This window comes from Schistocerca cancellata, chromosome 8 (genome assembly GCF_023864275.1).
Source record: "Schistocerca cancellata isolate TAMUIC-IGC-003103 chromosome 8, iqSchCanc2.1, whole genome shotgun sequence".
NCBI classification, from domain to species: domain Eukaryota; kingdom Metazoa; phylum Arthropoda; class Insecta; order Orthoptera; family Acrididae; genus Schistocerca; species Schistocerca cancellata.
In genome coordinates this window covers 8,665,058-8,684,134 of record NC_064633.1, presented here as the reverse complement: position 1 = coordinate 8,684,134, position 19,077 = coordinate 8,665,058, and the positions used below count along the sequence as shown (strand labels likewise).

General features: G+C 43.5%; 1 protein-coding gene across 3 annotated transcripts in view; it reads right to left on the bottom strand.

Moving 5' to 3' along the window:
* Positions 1-19,077, bottom strand: part of LOC126095054 (acetylcholine receptor subunit beta-like 2) — a 333,294-nt gene that overhangs the window by 235,175 nt on the left and 79,042 nt on the right. For all 3 annotated transcript variants that reach the window (XM_049909736.1, XM_049909737.1, XM_049909738.1), the window contains exon 5: positions 18,157-18,337. In XM_049909736.1, coding sequence (XP_049765693.1) covers positions 18,157-18,337 — 181 coding nt within the window. The remainder of the gene's footprint in view (positions 1-18,156; positions 18,338-19,077) is intronic.

Sequence of the window (19,077 nt, the reverse complement as noted above, 5' to 3'; positions counted from 1 at the left end):
TACACGAGTGTCATGCGCAGTCACTGACGTTTTGCTGTCCAGCGCCATCTGTTGGACATTCGGTGAACTTTGTTTTTTTTTTTTTTTGTTCTAGTAAAACCCCCTGTCATTCCAAGCATATGTGTCAATTTTTACCTCTCTATCTACATTATTCCGTGGTTTATTAAGTTTTTTAATTTATACTGACTTTTTGATCACTCGGTACATATAGTAGCAAAAATATAGACTTACTTACATCTATGCACATCTATAACAGTGACATGTGTGTGTCGGTCAATACAATATGAAATTCGTCGTATCATTTTGTATACAGGTTGTCATGTATGTTACTACTGTCAGATCTTAGGCAGTAACAATCCTTGAACATGTCCGATATAACTATCATACAGCGTAAACATGGAACTGACAGCTCATAGAATCTACATTACCTATCTTTTCTGATTTCTAAGATCACATACATCTGTGACATGCATTCATATACACTGAAGAGCCAAAGAAAGTGGTACACCAGCCTAATAGCGTTTAGGGACCCGCGAGCACGCAGAAGTGACGCAACACGACGTAGCATGGACTCGACTAATGTCTGAAACAGTGCTGGAGGGAACTGACACCATCAATACTGCACGGCTGTCCGTAATCCATAGTAGTACGAGAAGGTGGAGGTCTCTCGTGAACAGCACGTTGCAAGACATCCAAAATAAGTTCAATAATGTTCAAGTCAGTGGAGTTTGGTGGCCAGCGAAAGAGTTCAAACTGAGAAAAGTGTTTTTGGAGCCGCTCTGTAGAAATTCTGGTCGTGTAGTGTGTCGCATTGTTCTGCTGGAATTGCCCAAATCGGTCGGAATGCACAATGGATATGAATGGATGCAGATGATCAGACAGTATGCTTACGTACGTGTCGCTTGTCAGACTTGTATCTAGACGTATGAGGGGTCCCACATCACTCCAGCTGCACACGCCCCACACCATTACAGAGGCTTCACCAGCTTGAACAGTCCCCTGCTGACATGCAGGGTCCATGGATTCATGAGGTGGTCTCCAAACCCGTCCGCTCGATGCAATTTGAAACGAGACTCGTCCGACCAGGCAACATGTTTCCAGTCATCAACAGTCCAGTGTTGGTGATGACGGGCCCAGGCGAGACGTAAAGCTTTTTCTCGTTTAGTCATCAAGGATACGCGAGTCGGCCTTCGGCTCTGAAAGCCCACATCGATGATGTTTCGTTGAATGGTTCGCACGCCACCCATGTTGACGGCCCAGCAGTGAAATCTGCAGCAGTCTGCGGAAGGGTTGCACTTCTGTCACGTTGAACGATTCTCTTCAGTCGTCGTTGGTCCCTTTCTTGCAGGATCTTTTTCCGGCCGCAGCGATGTCGGAGATATGATGTTTTTCCGGATTCCTGATATTCACGGCACACTCGTGAAATGGTCGTACGGGTAAATCCCCACTTCATCACTACTTCGGAGGTGCTGTGTCCCATAGCTTGTGCGCAGACTATAACAGCAGTTTCAAACTCACTTAAATCTTGACAGCAGCAGTAACCGATCTAACAACTTCGCCAGACACTCGTTGTCTGGCATAGGCGTTGCCGACCGCAGCGCCGTATTCTGCTTGTTTACATATCTCTGTATTTCAATACGCATGCCTATACCAGTTTCTTTGGCGCTTCCCTGTATGTGAATAACAGTCTTTCGACAATTAGTACATGAATGTAGAATATTCAAAAAGGTATAAAACTGCAAAATAATCTTGAACATTCGCCGTCCTTTTCAACGTATTCCCTTCATTTAGTGAAATGTTGTTTGAGACAGTCCTGGATCTCTACAATCATTTCAATGTATAACGACACTCTCCACAGCTTATTAATTCTAACAGTTCCTATCGTCATCTACTCGAGACATTCACGCTGCACGGAGTGGCCTCTTACCAAACAGAACTTACGGGGGACATTAAAAGTATGTAAAGAAGTGCGGACGACTGGTGTCAAGTTTGTTTCACTCACTAGAAGCCCTATATATTTCCTGCCAAGAATTATTGGTCCCATTTTCTGGTACTACAGCTCTAAATTCCAGATCATTACATTTTTCTTTTCTAAAACGGAGATAAACAGAAATGGCCGTAAGCCATCTACTTGTCTGGCATCAGTTTTTGTTTCAGATGTCTGACATACCTCTCCTATTAATTTCATTTTATATATAGGATTTCTTTAGTGTTTCACGAATTATTTTTGCTAATTTTGCTTTGACATTAAATTCTCTGACACTGTTATCTATTGTTTCTCTGGATATACTATCAAATGCTTAATAGAAATCAGTAAATGATACTACTCTAGGTTTCGTGGTTAAAAACTTGTAACTTGCAGAATCTTCTCTTTCGAAGACCACCTGATTGGTTGTCTAATGTATCTACAGTTCTGGTCATGAGAATTTTTCATAATTTTATATGTCACTGAGAGAAGTGACACTCCGTTTTAATCATTTAGGTACTTTTTGTCTCCAGCTATATGTGATGTGTGAATTAATACTGTTTTATGATTTTCTGTCTGCGTTGTGCTTCTAAGATTTCCTCAGTAGCTATTATTATGATTGTTATCAATAAAACTTCCAACCCATGTAGGCTCCTCACTGCAGATGACATGGTAGTATACCAGTGTAACTTCCTACATGTACAAAACATTGGTAGCTGTGTAAGGGTTTAAAGTTGCAATTCTGTGTGAGAGGTGAAACGACCACTGCGGTGCATAAACACTGTTCGTGTTTAGTTTTGTTACTAGCCTGGTACAATACAGGGCTATTACAAATGATTGAAGCGATTTCATAAATTCACTGTAGCTCCATTCATTGACATATGGTCACGACACACTACAGATACGTAGAAAAACTCAAAGTTTTGTTCGGCTGAAGCCACACTTCAGGTTTCTGCCGCCAGAGCGCTCGAGAGCGCAGTGAGACAAAATGGCGACAGGAGCCGAGAAAGCGTATGTCATGCTTGAAATGCACTCACATCAGTCAGTCATAACAGTGCAACGACACCTCAGGACGAAGTTCAACAAAGATCCATCAACTGCTAACTGCATTCGGCGATGGTATGCGCAGTTTAAAGCTTCTGGATGCCTCTGTAAGGGGAAATCAACGGGTCGGCCGGCAGTGAGCGAAGAAACGGTTGAACGCGTGCGGGCAAGTGTCACGCGTAGCCCGCGGAAGTCGACGAATAAAGCAAGCAGGGAGCTCAATGTACCACAGCCGACGGTTTGGAAAATCTTGCGGAAAAGGCTCAAGCAGAAGCCTTACCGTTTACAATTGCTACAAGCCCTGACACCCGATGACAAAGTCAAACGCTTTGAATTTTCGGCGCGGTTGCAACAGCTCATGGAAGAGGATGCGTTCAGTGCGAAACTTGTTTTCAGTGATGTAGCAACATTTTTTTCTTAATGGTGAAGTGAACAAACACAATGTGCGAATCTGGGCGGTAGAGAATCCTCACGCATTTGTGCAGTAAATTCGCAATTCACCAAAAGTTAACGTGTTTTGTGCAATCTCACGGTTTAAAGTTTACGGCTCCTTTTACTTCTGCGAAAAAAACGTTATAGGACACGTGTATCTGGACATGCTGGAAAATTGGCTCATTCCACAACTGGAGACCGACAGCGCCGACTTCATCTTTCAACAGGATGGTGCTCCACCGCACTTCCATCATGATGTTCGGCATTTCTTAAACAGGAGATTGGAAAACCGATGGATCGGTCGTGGTGGAGATCATGATCAGCAATTCATGTCATGGCCTCCACGCTCTCCCGACTTAACCCCATGCGATTTCTTTCTGTGGGGTTATGTGAAAGATTCAGTGTTTAAACCTCCTCTACCAAGAAACGTGCTAGAACTGCGAGCTCGCATCAACGATGCTTTCGAACTCATTGATGGGGACATGCTGCGCCGAGTGTGGGAGGAACTTGATTATCGGCTTGATGTCTGCCGAATCACTAAAGGGGCACATATCGAACATTTGTGAATGCCTAAAAAAAACTTTTTGAGTTTTTGTATGTGTGTGCAAAGCATTGTGAAAATATCTCGAATAATAAAGTTATTGTAGAGCTGTGAAATCGCTTCAATGATTTGTAATAACCCTGTATAAGGGATGTGAGCAGTATAAGGCTTTGAGTGATCACTGTGAAGGACACAGAGGTGTTGCATGGTCATGTGAGACAGCATCATCAGCACATGACACTTTGCAAAGGCCCTCATGGTGGGTCTCCATTAGGGCAGCTGGTCGAATTGGGCACTACACAGATTTACAGTGTACTTGGAATTCACCTGAAATTGAACTACGAACGTGAAGACTGGCACGCTCGCTGACAACTTTCTGGTGGACCACGCCTGACCACTGCAGTGGAGGTTCACAGTATTGTGCACCGAGCACGTCGTTACCTCTTCACACATTCACATGCCATCAGGGAACACGTAAGGGAGTACCTGAAATATTCCGTGCCTTCCTGTACCGTCGGTCGGACTTTAGTACAGCCACACAAGAAAATTACCATACTATGAGTAGGTTGTCGATAACGGCACATCACAAACGGCTGCATTTGCGGTGACGCCGTGACTGGGAAGCATACACTGGTAACGAATGGCGTTGCAGTGTGTTGACTGGTGAGTCATGGTTCTGCAATACCGAGGATGACCATCAGCGGCGAGTATGGCGCCGACTTGGGGGCCTATTCTGTATCTTTCGGCCGCTCTGCCAATAGGATCGGTAGGCGAGCGCACTGAGCGGCCTTGTTTTCGAATCAGAGAACCCACGTTATTCTGTAAGCGTTTCGGAAGCGCTGTCGCACGATTCTAGCAAACTGAGGAGACGTTGTCAGTTCTCCTTGCGCCAGCCAATCAAAAGCAGGCGGCCGCACAGTGCCAAGAACTCGAAGCCAATGTGGCTAGCAGATGATACATGCATGTTGTTCTTCACAGTAACCAAAAGTTTGTTTAGAGTACGTAGTACTGCTCAAATTTCGCTGACCAGGTGTTCCCAAGCATGCATAATAGGACTTATGACCACAGCAGTTGAGTCCCATAGTGCTCAGAGCCAGAGCCATGCATAATAACGAAAGGACATTTTAGTGTGTTCTGGAAATTTCATAAATGCCATATTGCCTCATTTTATTCTCATTCACATTGACATCTTGTTTTGGATTTTACGTTTCGGAATATGATATAGGAATGGTGTGTGATACCACATTGTACAAATGTAAGTCTAAAAATACCTGAAAAATTATTTAAGAGAGTGTCAAAGAATAACAAGATGCAAATAATGTGGTTGTAGCTCGCTCCTCGAGATCCAAATTAGAAGTAGCCTTCTTCCCTATATGGCACATCAACGATTTGAGTGTTAAAAGCAAAATTTAAAAAACGGCTCATCGAGAGCGTGTAGCGACTCCACCTATTCAAGTTCGTCGTAGTTTATGACATGCATGTGACGAACCAAAATGTTTCATTTCTGGTGGTATAGTTAAAAACATCATGGCAGCAATCTTTGATCTCTGTCTATGAGCCGTGGCGGCTCGGGTTTGATCTATCGAACGTACCGCGTATAATAATATCGCTGTATCGCGGAGGAAAGAGAGAAGTGACGCCGCCTCGTTGGGGAAGTCGGCGAGGCACCTGGGACAGTCGAGTAGTTGGATTTTGGAGGGAGAGGAGAAACAGTGAGATAGGCAGTAGTGCGCGGAGCGTGAAGCCGTGTCTGCCGACGCCGTGTGTGGTGGCGAGAGGAAAGTTTGCCACGTTACCTGATTGTGTTTGTTGCGGACTTGGTGGGTAGAGGCGCCGATGCTGTCGGGAACATGCTGCTTCCTTGTTTATAATGGATTTACCATTTGCTTCTAGTGACTACATTCTCGTCTCTATGGCTCTGTGTCTGATGTGATGCCATTGCGAGCACAGTTGGTTTGGATATAAGCGGCATTTTGTTCTCAGTGTCCATCGTTCTGGCGATTACTGTGCTTGCGGTTGTGGTGTATTTATGGAGCAGTGTGCTTTGGACGCTTGACCTTACGAGGTGCATTCAAGTTCTAAGGCCTCCGATTTTTTTTTCTAATTAACTACTCACCCGAATTCGATGAAACTGGCGTTACTTCTCGACGCAATTGCCCTGCAGACGTACACATTTTTCACAACGCTGACGCCATGATTCCATGGCAGCGGCGAAGGCTTCTTTAGGAGTCTGTTTTGACCACTGGAAAATCGCTGAGGCAATAGCAGCACGGCTGATGAATGTGCGGCCACGGAGAGTGTCTTTCATTGTTGGAAAAAGCCAAAAGTCACTAGGAGCCAGGTCAGGTGAGTAGGGAGCATGAGGAATCACTTCAGAGTTGTTATCACGAAGAAACTGTTGCGTAACGTTAGCTCGATGTGCGGGTGCGTTGTCTTGGTTAAACAGCACACGCGCAGCCCTTCCCGGACGTTTTTGTTGCAGTGCAGGAAGGAATTTGTTCTTCAAAACATTTTCGTAGGATGCACCTGTTACCGTAGTGCCCTTTGGAACGCAATGGGTAAGGATTGCGCCCTCGCTGTCCCAGAACATGGACACCATCACTTTTTCAGCACTGGCGGTTACCCGAAATTTTTTTGGTGGCGGTGAATCTGTGTGCTTCCATTGAGCTGACTGGCGCTTTGTTTCTGGATTGAAAAATGGCATCCACGTCTCATCCATTGTCACAACCGACGAAAAGAAAGTCCCATTCATGCTGTCGTTGCGCGTCGACATTGCTTGGCAACATGCCACACGGGCAGCCCTGTGGTCGTCCGTCAGCATTCGTGGCACCCACCTGGATGACACTTTTCGCATTTTCAAGTCGTCATGCAGGCTTGTGTGCACAGAACCCACAGAAATGCCAACTCTGGAGGCGATCTGTTCAACAGTCATTCGGCAATCCCCCAAAACAATTCTCTCCACTTTCTCGATCATGTCATTAGACCGGCTTGTGCGAGTCCGAGGTTGTTTCGGTTTGTTGTCACACGAAGTTCTGCCTTCATTAAACTGTCGCACCCACGAACGCACTTTCGACACATCCATAACTCCATCATCACATGTCTCCTTCAACTGTCGATGAATTTCAATTGGTTTCACACCACGCAAATTCAGAAAACGAATGATTGCACGCTGTTCAAGTAAGGAAAAGTCGCCATTTTAAGTATTTATAACAGTTCTCATTCTCGCCACTGGCGGTAAAATTCCATCTGCCGTACGGTGCTGCCGTCTCTCGGACGTATTGACAATGAACGCGGCCTCATTTTAAAACAATGCGCATGTTTCTATCTCTTTCCAGTCCGGAGAAAAAAAATCGGAGGCCTTAGAACTTGAATGCACCTCGTACTATTAGGAGTCCATTGCGTAAGGCAGCGTTTATCCTGTGAGGACTTGTGTTCTACAGTTAAAAACTTAGTTGTTGTCAGTCACTGAATTGCTCAAATGCATTCATACTGCTTTGCTTAAGTGTTATTGTTTTACGCCCCTCTGAATGGGAAAATGGTAAAGGGCCTTACTATTTCTGACCTTCTTGTGTGCCACTGACTTGGTTGTGTTTTTCAGCCACGTAATTTGTGCGTTTATTGTAACGAACCGATGTCTGTTTCTGATTAATGTTTCCCTGTGACATTGAGTGTTAATCTTGTAGCGAACACTGTTTTAGATATTTTAATCAATGTGTTGCAGGACATATCCTATTTGTGCCTCGCAAGTGGAGAGCGGAGGCGGTTTATTGGCCATGATTATGTGTTGGTAGATCCATTTCACGAGTCGAAGCCAGTCACCCGGAGATTTAGAAGTTGCATGTTGTGTTAAGTTGATAGTCCTTATTTTAAGCGTAGAGCGCTCATGCAGGAAGTTTATGTGGTTTTGCGCAGATTGCGCGGTATGTTTAGATGACTCTGAATTCACTGTGTTAAGTGGTGTCCTCTGAGGTGCTGGAAGTAGTGGACAGACAGCTGTTTTGGACACGTTGTATATGCAAATAATTTATGTCCTTATTACGTTGGTGAGTTGCTTGCCCTTTGTGTCACAGGTGGTGCTAATTTCATTAATTTCGCCACCGGTCTTCGCAGAGGCTGCGGGAGGAACCGACCCACTGTGGCAAGCAGTTACGTAGTCGCGCCCACCCACCATAGTGGGCGTTGTTTACTAGCCCGACGCCTTCCTGTACTTGGTGGCGGGAGCGTGTTGACTGGTTTCTTACGGCTTGCAGTCTGGGAAACCGTGCCTTTGGTGTACACGTGGAAGACTTATGTTTTGCTTCCAGTACCTCGGAGTGGATCTGTGTGTGTAATGAGAACGACTTATGTTGTTGGTGGCTCAGGCCGAAAGGGGTTCATTTGCTAAACAGAAGGTGCATATGCATTTCTTTCCCATAATTCTGTAACCATGTTTAGGTGATTGTGTTTTTTTTAGTCAATTGAATTGTTGTTCAGAGGTTACTATGTATGGCCATTAACTTATGCAGACATTTAATAGCAAGGAAGTGTATTGAATGCTGGTTTCAAGTTGTGTTGATTATGTGGGGAAATTGCCTTGAACTTCACCCTTGGGTGGTATTAACAAACCGTGAAAGCCCATTTCAGTCTACTGTTATTAAAGATTCAATCACAGATAAATTCTTGTGACAAGCCAAAGTACGAAGATGATGGCTGCTAGTTTCATTCGTAGCAACTTAAGTTGTTCTCTCAAACTCTTGTCTAACCACAAACAAGGAGATCGCTAAGTATTCGGAAAAAATGGTGAATTATTTGTGACAAGAAAAATTATAAATGTCTGCCTGTTGTTTCACACACAGAAATTTAGTCTGTAGCAATTTCATCTTTCATTTTTTAAACATGCGGAAGCCACAAAATCGAAGATACTCATTTCTGAGAAAGCGCGCTCTTATTTGTGAATAACAACGAATATTGCAGATAAATACATAACTTTCATGAATAAGAAAGTCTAGGAATGCATTACAAACACGAAGAGAAAAAAAAAATTATACCCAGCCAGATGCGAAAGTACGACCTTTAGCATGACAGTTTCTTGCTTTAACCAGTTGGCCAAGACAAAAAGTACATAGTTAGCACTCTACTCCAGGCCAATTTTAATAGATAGAGACGCAGCGTGACTTCGTTGCCGAACAACGTGGGCGTAAGCCGCAGATGCATGAAAGCTTGGAAGATTTCCACTACCGGGCTTCACAAAATTCCTTTCCATTGTTACTTAAAAGTTGCAAATGCGCTTCGATAGTTAATAAGTAAACCGTTTGCGGGAAAAAGTACGCAAAGTCATTAGTAATTTCAGTTACCACTCATGTCATATACAGGGGATAGGCAAAATAATGCAAACAGTGGTAGTAATGGGACGGTTGTGTTTGATGGTTAACAACGCAGGTGAGGCAAGTGTCGCGCTGAACTGTGGGTGTTCAGTACGGACTAGGCATCAGTGGTGGTTAGTGTTTTAACGTCCCGTCGACAACGTGGTCATTAGAGACGGAGCGCAAGCTCGGGTTAGGGAAGGATTGGGAAGGAAATCGGCCGTGCCCTTTCAAAGGAACCATCCCGGTATTTGCCTGAAACGATTTAGGGAAATCACGGAAAACCTAAATCAAGATGGCTGGAGACGGGATTGAACAGTCGCCCTCCCGAATGCGAGTCCAGTGTGCTAACCACTGCGCCACCTCGCTCGGTGTAGGCATCAGTGCAGATCGGTTACGAGTAGTGCACACTTCGTATCTGCATTCAGCAGCCGAGATCGACGTGCAATGAAAGACCTAGCAGAGTTCCAAATAGGGCAGATTATGGGGACCCTATTAGTTGGAGCATCAGAACCAAGACAACCAACTTACTGAATGTTTCAAGAGCAACTGTTTCAACAGTCATGACAACCAACACAAAACATGGAAATACGTCATCGTGTAAACGTAATAGCGGGCGAAAATCAAATCTAACTGACAGAGGTCGTCATACGCTAACATGAATTGTGCCAAACCAAGACAAAACTACGTCGGCTGAAGTGCTCCGAGACCGAGTAGCTATCGACACTGTCCGCCGAGAACTCCATAAAGCGAATATTCATGGATGAGCTGCTATATAGAAACCATTTGTGACGACGACCAACGCAAAGAAGTGTGAGACATAGTGTCAGGAGCAGAAACCTTGGTCGACTGACCAGTGGAAACACGTCATATGGTCCGACGAATAAACGTTTTCGTTATATCCAACAACGGGCTGGGTTTACGTCTGGAGAATGCCAAAAGAAGCCTAAAATCCTGTTTGCTTCATTCGAACTGTTAAGCATGGACGTGGAAGTGCGGTGGTGTGGGCAGCCATATCATGGTATTCTGCTGGTCTCATCATTACTCTCAAAGGTCGTGTTACAGCCAACGATTATGTAAACATTTTAGGTGACCATGTGCAGCCCTTAATTCAAATGTTGTTCCCCAACACAATGATGCCATATTTCAGGACGATAATGAAATCCTTTCATACAGCTAGAACAATATAATCGTGGCATGAGGAGCATGCAAGCGAACTGCAGAGTCATCCCCGGCCAGCACGGTCTCCGTCCTTGAAAATTATCGAACCCTTGTGGGTAGTACTGGAGCGCAGACTCCGGAGCAGATTTCCGTCTCCCTCGTCACTACAGCAGTTAGAAGAGGTTCTGATCGAAGAGTGGTATAACATTCCACTGGAGACTATACAACTATATGCCAGTATTCCATGGAGAATCGCAGCTGCATTATGGGCAAATGGGTTCAACTCTTTATTAATAAACGATTCACAAGTAAGTGCAGGTGTTCACATTATTTTACCTGTCCCCTGTACGTAAGCAGACATGACGTCCTGAAACTTAATGATTTTAAACTCCTAATTACGTAAAAATAACAGGTATTTCGTGAGAATACGACCGAAAATGTTTTTTATGGCATAATCATTCATAGTCAATACAAATGATATTTCTCCCAAAGTGAAACAGTCTATTATGAATTCACTTTCCACCAGAAGCGTCCTGGGGATTCTTCAGTAAAAAGTAATCAGTAATTCCTAAACTAAAGCCACTCAGTATTAATTTTTCTGAATTAACAAATTGTAGCTGTAAACAAAACACATCAATCCAAACGGGTCGCCATACGGAAACCTAAACACCTCTCAGTACAGTCGCCAGAAAATCGGCGTGCGTACCGATCGGTAATTGGTTTCATAATCTTACAGAAGAGCAGCTTTCACTAAAGAACCTAAAATGACGTCACTATAGAGGTGTAACCTACCGCACCGATCGGTATGAACGATACGGAATAGAGCCTCTGGCGACAGGTCTCAGTCTCCCAAAGCTTTGGAGAGGTGCAGTTGTTTTGCTCCAGACGTCATGGTGTGGGGAACGATTGGATGTGGCTTCTGATCATGGCCGGTAGCGAATGAGGCAACTTTCGGAGCACAAGGGTACGTCGCAAACATCCTACGTTAATGTGTTTTATCTGTTATGCGTTACTATCGTGGTGCCATTTTCATCAGAACAATGCTCACCCACATGTTCAACGTTTCTCTACGAACTGTCTGCGTGATTCTGAGGTACTCCCTTGACCAGCAGTAGACTCAGGTCCGTCTTCAATAGAGCATCTGTGGAACAAGCTTGAGCGTTAACGCCATCACAGCCATGGTACCCAGAATATCGAGGAATAGAGGCAACAGTTGTGGGCCACCATCCCTCAGGATAGGATAGAATGGCTTTGTGACTCCCTTCGCAGCGGAATCAGTGCGTCCAACTATGCCAGAGGGGATGCGACGTCATACAGATAAGCACGCTTACACTGTTTAATTTTTTGGTCAGGTTGACTCGGTTTTGCAATCACTGCGATAACATCGTACACCCACTCAGCCCATGATGTTTCATCTCGTTCCCTCCTCCAGCTCTCTGTTAATCACTTTCTTTCTTTCGTTTCAGCCATTTTATACTACTGGCCAATAAAATTGCTACACCAAGAAGAAATACAGATGATAAACGGGTATTCATTGGACAAATATATTATACTAGAACTGACATGTGATTACGTTTTCACGCAATTTGGGTGCATAGATCCTGAAAAATCTGTACCCAGAACAACCACCTCTGGACGTAATAACCGCCTTGATACGCCTGGGCATCAGTCAAACAGAGCTTGGATGGCGTGTACAGGTACAGCTGCCCATGCAGCTTCAACACGATACCACAGTTCATCAAGAGTAGTGACTGGCGTATTGAGACGAGCCAGTTGCTCGGCCACCATTTACCAGACGTTTTCAATTGGTGAGAGCTCTGGAGAATGTTCTGGCCAGGGCAACATTCGAACATTTTGTGTATCCAGAAAGGCCTGTACATGACCTGCAACATGCGGTCGTGCATTATCCTGCTGAAATGTAGGATATCGCAGGGAACGAATGAAGGGTAGAGCCACGGGTCGTAACACATCTGAAATGTAACGTCCACTGTTCAAAGTGCCGTCAATGCTAACAAGAGGTGACCGAGACGTGTAACCAATGGCACCCCATATCATCACGCCGGGTGATACGGCAGTATGGCAATGACGAATACACACTTCCAATGTGCGTTCACCGCGATATCACCAAAAACGGATGCGACCATCATGATGCTGTAAACAGAACCTGGATTCATCCGAAAAAATGACGTTTTGCCATTCGTGCACCCAGGTCTTCGTCGAGTACACCATCACAGGCGCTCCTGTCTGTGATACAGCGTCAAGGGTAACTGCAGCCATGGTCTCCGAGCTGATAGTCCATGCTGCTGCAAACATCGTCGAACTGTTCGTGCAGATGGTTGTTGTCTTGCAAACGTCCCCATCTGTTGACTCAGGGATCGAGACGTGGCTGCACGATCCGTTACAGTCATGCGGTTAAGATGCCTGTCATCTCGACTGCTAGTGATACGAGGCCGTTGGGATCCATCACGGCGTTCCGTATTACCCTCCTGAACCCACCGATTCCATATTCTGCTAACAGTCATTGAATCTCGACCAACGCGAGTAGCAATGTCGCGATACGATAAACCGCAGTCGCGATAGGCTACAATCCGACCTTCATCAAAGTCGGAAACGTGACGGTACACATTTCTCCTCCTTACACGACGCATCACCAGGCAACGCCGGTCAAGTGCTGTTTGTGTATGAGAAATCGGTTGGAAACTTTCCTCATGTCAGTACCTTGTAGGTGTCGCCACCGGCACCAACCTTGTGTGAATGCTCTGAAAAGCTAATCATTTGCATATTACAGCATGTTCTTCCTGTCGGTTAAATTTCGCGTCTGTAGCACGTCATCTTCGTGGTGTAGCAATTTTAATGGCCAGTAGTGTATATTAAGGGTATTTTTCCCCTGGGCGTCAAAGACGTCATCTTCCAGTGGGAATCTATTCTGCAACTCTTAACGGCTTTGTAACGAATTTTAAACTTCAATATTACACAATATTCACAAACTTAGTAATACAGCGTTTATGATAACGAATAAAAATAGATGACATTTTATGGCTATGAGGGTAATCAATAAGTGGAAGACAGAAGACGTCGTTTAAACACAAGAGGACGAAAGAGGAAATTTTCAAGAATGTTTTAGGTCGGGATCATCGGCATATATAGTAATATTTTCAGTCATTTACTGAGCATAGCCATCTTGGAATCCGCAGCTCGGTTTTAACACGAAAAAAGGTAAAGAAAACGCTTTTTCTGGAGTTCTCTAAGAAACTGCCAATGAACTAAAAGTTTTGAACCTCTGTGTTTCAAAACGGATAAACATGCAGAGAAAAATTTTTAAGTATGTCCGAGACAGTAGTCTTAGGAATATATCGTGATGTTCTCAGACATTTTCTGTGTGTAAGCGTCTTGTATTCCGCAGCTCGGTTGTAGTGCGAAAAATTGTAAAACTAAATAGTTTTTGGGGGTTTTCTATGGTTTTCATAGTTTCCCATGAACTAATAGTGCCTCTATAGGCCCCTTAATGGTCTATCGTTTACCACATCAAATGCAAAAAGAACCAAACATTTTGCTCAATTTGCCTAGCGCGACGTTTTCGAATATACAAGGTAGCGCATGCTGTTGCATCGGTACCGGTTTCCAATTCTGGGTGCTTGATTAATCAACGCTGCCAGAAAGATGGTGTGTATCGTTTCGACGTTCCGTTGCGCTGTCTCGGGCAATGAAGAAATTAATTTATATCAAAATGTATTCTTTAGTTAACCTTGGTACATCACAGATAAACTAGGTAAAATATCTTACGTACAATGTTCAGTTGAGCTATAATTAATCTTCTTCCTAACTGTCCGTTGCCACTGCTGACGTCATTTACATTTTACTGGAAGAGCAGTATCACACCTTAGCAACAATAATATTCTCAGAACATTACATTTAGGGAGAATGGAATTTACATACCCACTAACAAAAATTTTACAAGCATTAAATAATAAAACGGCACAGGTTGCTATTTTCTGCGATCTATGTGAGGCATTTTACAGTGCGAATCAAAGTATTCTACAAGACAAATAGAAGTTTTATGTGACTCATGGTATCGTCAATCAATGGATTATGTCATATCTAACCAAAAGATTGCAGAAAGTTGTACTTAGTAATTCAACCAATATAGTGCAGGGACGTAATTGTAACTAGGGATATATTACGTTTAGGGTTCCCCAAGGCTCAATCTTAGGTCCATTATTGTTCCTCATATATGTAAACAGTGTTCTTTCTAATGTACAAGAGTAGAATTAATTCTTTTCGTAGATGACATTACTATTTCAATCAATCCATGCATATATACTGAAACAGAAGAAATGGTACCAAACGTTTTTAAAAGTGTCATTGCCTGGCTTTCTCCAAATGGTCTCACCCTCAGTCTTAAGACGACACAACATATTCAGTTCTGCCACATCTAGGGTTGCAACATGAGTGACAAGTATAACACATGGTGAAAGAATATTAAATAGAATGGAAACTTCAAAATTCCTGGATTCCATACTGAGGAGAATGTAAACAGGAAAAATCACATTTTGAAATTCTAAAACAACTTAGATCAGCTATATTTGCACTTAGAATCATTGCAAAGCTTGGAGAGAGACGAATCAGTAAGATGGAAAATTTTCATTCAGTAATGTCATATGGTATAATATAATTGCGGTAACTCTTCTTTAAGATAGAAAGTCTCCATTGCTCAAAAAAGTGCTGTAAAACAAATATGTCATTGTAATGTGTAAATGGTGGTTGGTAGGAAGTAATAAATAAAAATGAAATGAAACAAAAATAAAAGTTTATAAATGTTCAGCATGTAGCCATATTTATAAATTAATTTGCAATGTAAATGTAAAATTACTCATTCCATATCATTACGATTTATCGTATAAAATTATCCATGGAACATGAAACTAACTAACTAACCAACTAACTTTACGATTGCCCTACCATAAGGCGAGACTATGAATTTTCTGCGAGTTTGCGTTTAGTGATTACGAAACGTATGCATGATTATTTGCGATAGAGGGAATACACTTTGATGTATGTATCATACTAACAAATAATTATTGTAACCGCACTGAACAATGACACCCATCTTGTGCTACGCGTCCATAAAAAGAAACTACATAGTGCTTCAGTGAATCATCCTGTTTATTTAATAAAATTTTAAGATTTATTAACAGTGGAGACAAGTCCAGATTGTTAATAAATCTGGACTTGTTTCGGTTAGCGCTGAGGGTTGGGTGTGGTTGCTGAGTGAAACTAAAAGTCCTTTTACTGGCGTAATACAAGTTGACTCACATTCCACCTCAGAATGAATTTACTGCATCTGCGCTTTCGTAGATCCAAAAGAGCCTCGAAAAGTAACATAGTAAAAGTTCCTCATCAAATTATTTTGTAAACTGTAGTATGCTACATGAACTTAACTTTTACTCTAAATCATCATTCACAGACTGTAGCCTGTAGTGAGAACAGAATTCTAAATTATCGTGGGAACTGATTCAAATTTCTGATCTCATTTCACAGGATTGTAATATCTCCGTACGATGTGGATTGAACCTACATTTCTCGAAGAAATTCAAGACACCAACGGTTCAAACGATGATTCACTTTTAAAGGGAAGGTTTCAATACGTTCGTTAACATTATGAAAAGCTCTGGAACTAAAAGCGGTGACATGAACAACTGATGTGAGGGCGCGCGTAGCTAGAACGTCGAACTGTTTCCTAACGCCCCTATTTCTGTTTTTCACTTTCGTATCTCGTAAGTAAGGCTACTAGGGACTAACAATTATTGTGAAGTTAATAATCGTGTCTGTTTCAGCTGCCAAACTTGTGTAGCATAATAAAATGAGAATTTGATAAAACATTTTAAGATTCTTATTAAACATGAACAATAGTTTAGTCGTCAAGTGTGGAAAGATCCAAGTGACGGCCTGAAATGGAAATACGAGATCTGAAAATAATATGTTGCTAAACTGTTTCTCAGTTTAGGGGAAATCATATTTTACAGTTCTTAAAAACAGAGGCAAGCACAGTATTTTCTTTCAGTGCTATAATACATGATATTATTGCACATGATAGATCAGGGATTAAAGCTCTGGAATCGTAAACGGGAGAAAACGAGTTCAAATAACAGTCCGTCCAACATACTTAAGTTTTCACAGTTCTCCATAAGTCTCTTCAAGAAATTGTCGGGATGTATCCTTTGAATCGAAGCTGTCGACTTCTTTCAAGCTATATGCGAGCGTATGTACGATCAATAACGATACAGTCACCAACGGGACGTTAATCCCTAAACTTCTTTATGTGAAATACCGTATTTGGTTCTGGTAGGGAGCATACTGAATGTAACACTCTGCAACTACACTATGTGATAAAAAGTATCCGGACACCTGGCTGAAAATGATTTACAAGTTCGTGGCGCCCTTCATCGGTAATGCTGGAATTCAATATGGTGTTGGCCCACCATTAGTCTTGATGACAGCTCCCACTCTCGCAGGCATACGTTCAATCAGGTGTTGGGAGGTTTCTTGGGGAATGGCAGTCCATTCTTCACGGAGTGCTGCACTGAGGACAGGTATCGATATCGGTCGGTGGGGCCAGCACGAAGTCGGCGTTCCAAAACATCCCAAAACTGTTCTATAGGATTCAAGTCACGACTCGGTGCAGGACATACCGTTACAGGGATGTTATTGTCGTGTAACCACTCCGCCACAGGCCGCGTTGAAAGATGCAATCGCCATCCCCGAACTGCTCTTCAACAGTGAGAAGCAAGAAAGTGCTTAAAACATCAATGTAGGCCTGTGCTGTGACACTGCTACGCAAAACAACCAGGCGTGCAAGCCCCTCCATGAAAAACACGACCACACCGTAACACCACTGCTTCCAAATTTTACTGTTGGCACTGCACACGCTGGCACATGACGTTCACCGGGCATTCGCCATACTCACACCAAAAAAATGGTCCAAATGGCTCTGAGCACTATGGGACTTAACATCTATGGTCATCAGTCCCCTAGAACTTAGAACTACTTAAACCTAACTAACCTAAGGACATCACACACACCCATGCCCGAGGCAGGATTCGAACCTGCGACTGTAGCAGTCCCGCGGTTCCGGACTGCAGCGCCAGAACCGCTAGACCACCGCGGCCGGCCAAGTTTTCTCACCTCCCGCCTAACTGTCATAGTACTCGCAGTGGATCCTGATGCAGTTTGTAATTCTGATGTGATGGTATGGATAGATGTCTGCCTACTACACATTACGACGCTCTTCAACTGTCGGCGGTCTCTGTCAGTCAACAGACGAGATCAGCCTGTTCTTTTGTGCTGCGCGTGTCCTTTCACGTTTTCACTTAACTATCACATCGGAAACGGTGTAACTAGGGATGTTTAAGAGAGTGGAAATCTCGCGTACAGACGTATGACACAAGTGGTACTCAATCAGGAACGCCCCATTCTCCTCTCTCATGATGTCTAATGTCTGCTGAGGTCGCTGATATTGAGTACCTGGCAGTAGGCGGCAGCACAATGGACCTAATGTGTCAAACTTATGTTTTGGGGGTGTCCGTATACTTTTGATCACATAGAGTATCAATGTATTGAGATTGTCGTGTTTTAACTATAGACTGAACAGACCTCCTATAGGAGGGTTCTACCTGAAATCCATTGTACGTCCAAGAACCAAACTTCATCGTGCAGCTCTGCTCGTCGAAAGGGAAGTACTCGACATTGATTTCGCAGGACGACTTGTAGATGGCGGGCGGCTTCCAGAACACCTCTCCCGTGGACCTCAGCGTCGCTTTCGTCATCAGGGTCACCTCGTAGTTGCCGTCGGCGCTGTAAAAGCACACCGAGTCTTAGGGAAATATAAATAAAAAATAAATTGAGAGTAATTCCTTTCTCTTGTCTTGCCACCATCGTGCCATATGGATCTTTCGATATTATTTTTGCTCTCTTTCTCTCTCTCTCTCTCTCTCTCTCTCTCTCTCTCTCTCTCTCTCTCTCTCTCTCTCTCTCATTTACAGAGTGTTACAAAAAGGTACGGCCAAACTTTCAGGAAACATTCCTCACACACAAATAAAGAAAAGATGTTATGTGGACATGTGTCCGAAAACGCTTAATTTTCATGTTAGAGCTCATTTTAGTTTCGTCAGTATGTACTGTACTTCCTCGACTCACCGCCAGTTGGCCCAATTGAAGGAAGGTAATGTTGGCTTCGGAGCTTGTGTTGACATGCGACTCATTGCTATACAGTACTAGCATCAAGCACATCAGTACGTAGCATCAACAGGTTAGTGTTCATCACGAACGTGGTTTTGCAGTCAGTGCAATGTTTACAAATGCGGAGTTGGCAGATGCCCATTTGATGTATGGATTAGCACGGGGCAATAGCCGTGGCGCGGTACGTTTGTATCGAGACAGATTTCCAGAACGAAGGTATCCCGACAGGAAGACGTTCGAAGCAATTGATCGGCCTCTTAGGGAGCACGGAACATTCCAGCCTATGTCTCGCGACTGGGGAAGACCTAGAACGACGAGGACACCTGCAATGGACGAGGCAATTCTTCGTGCAGTTG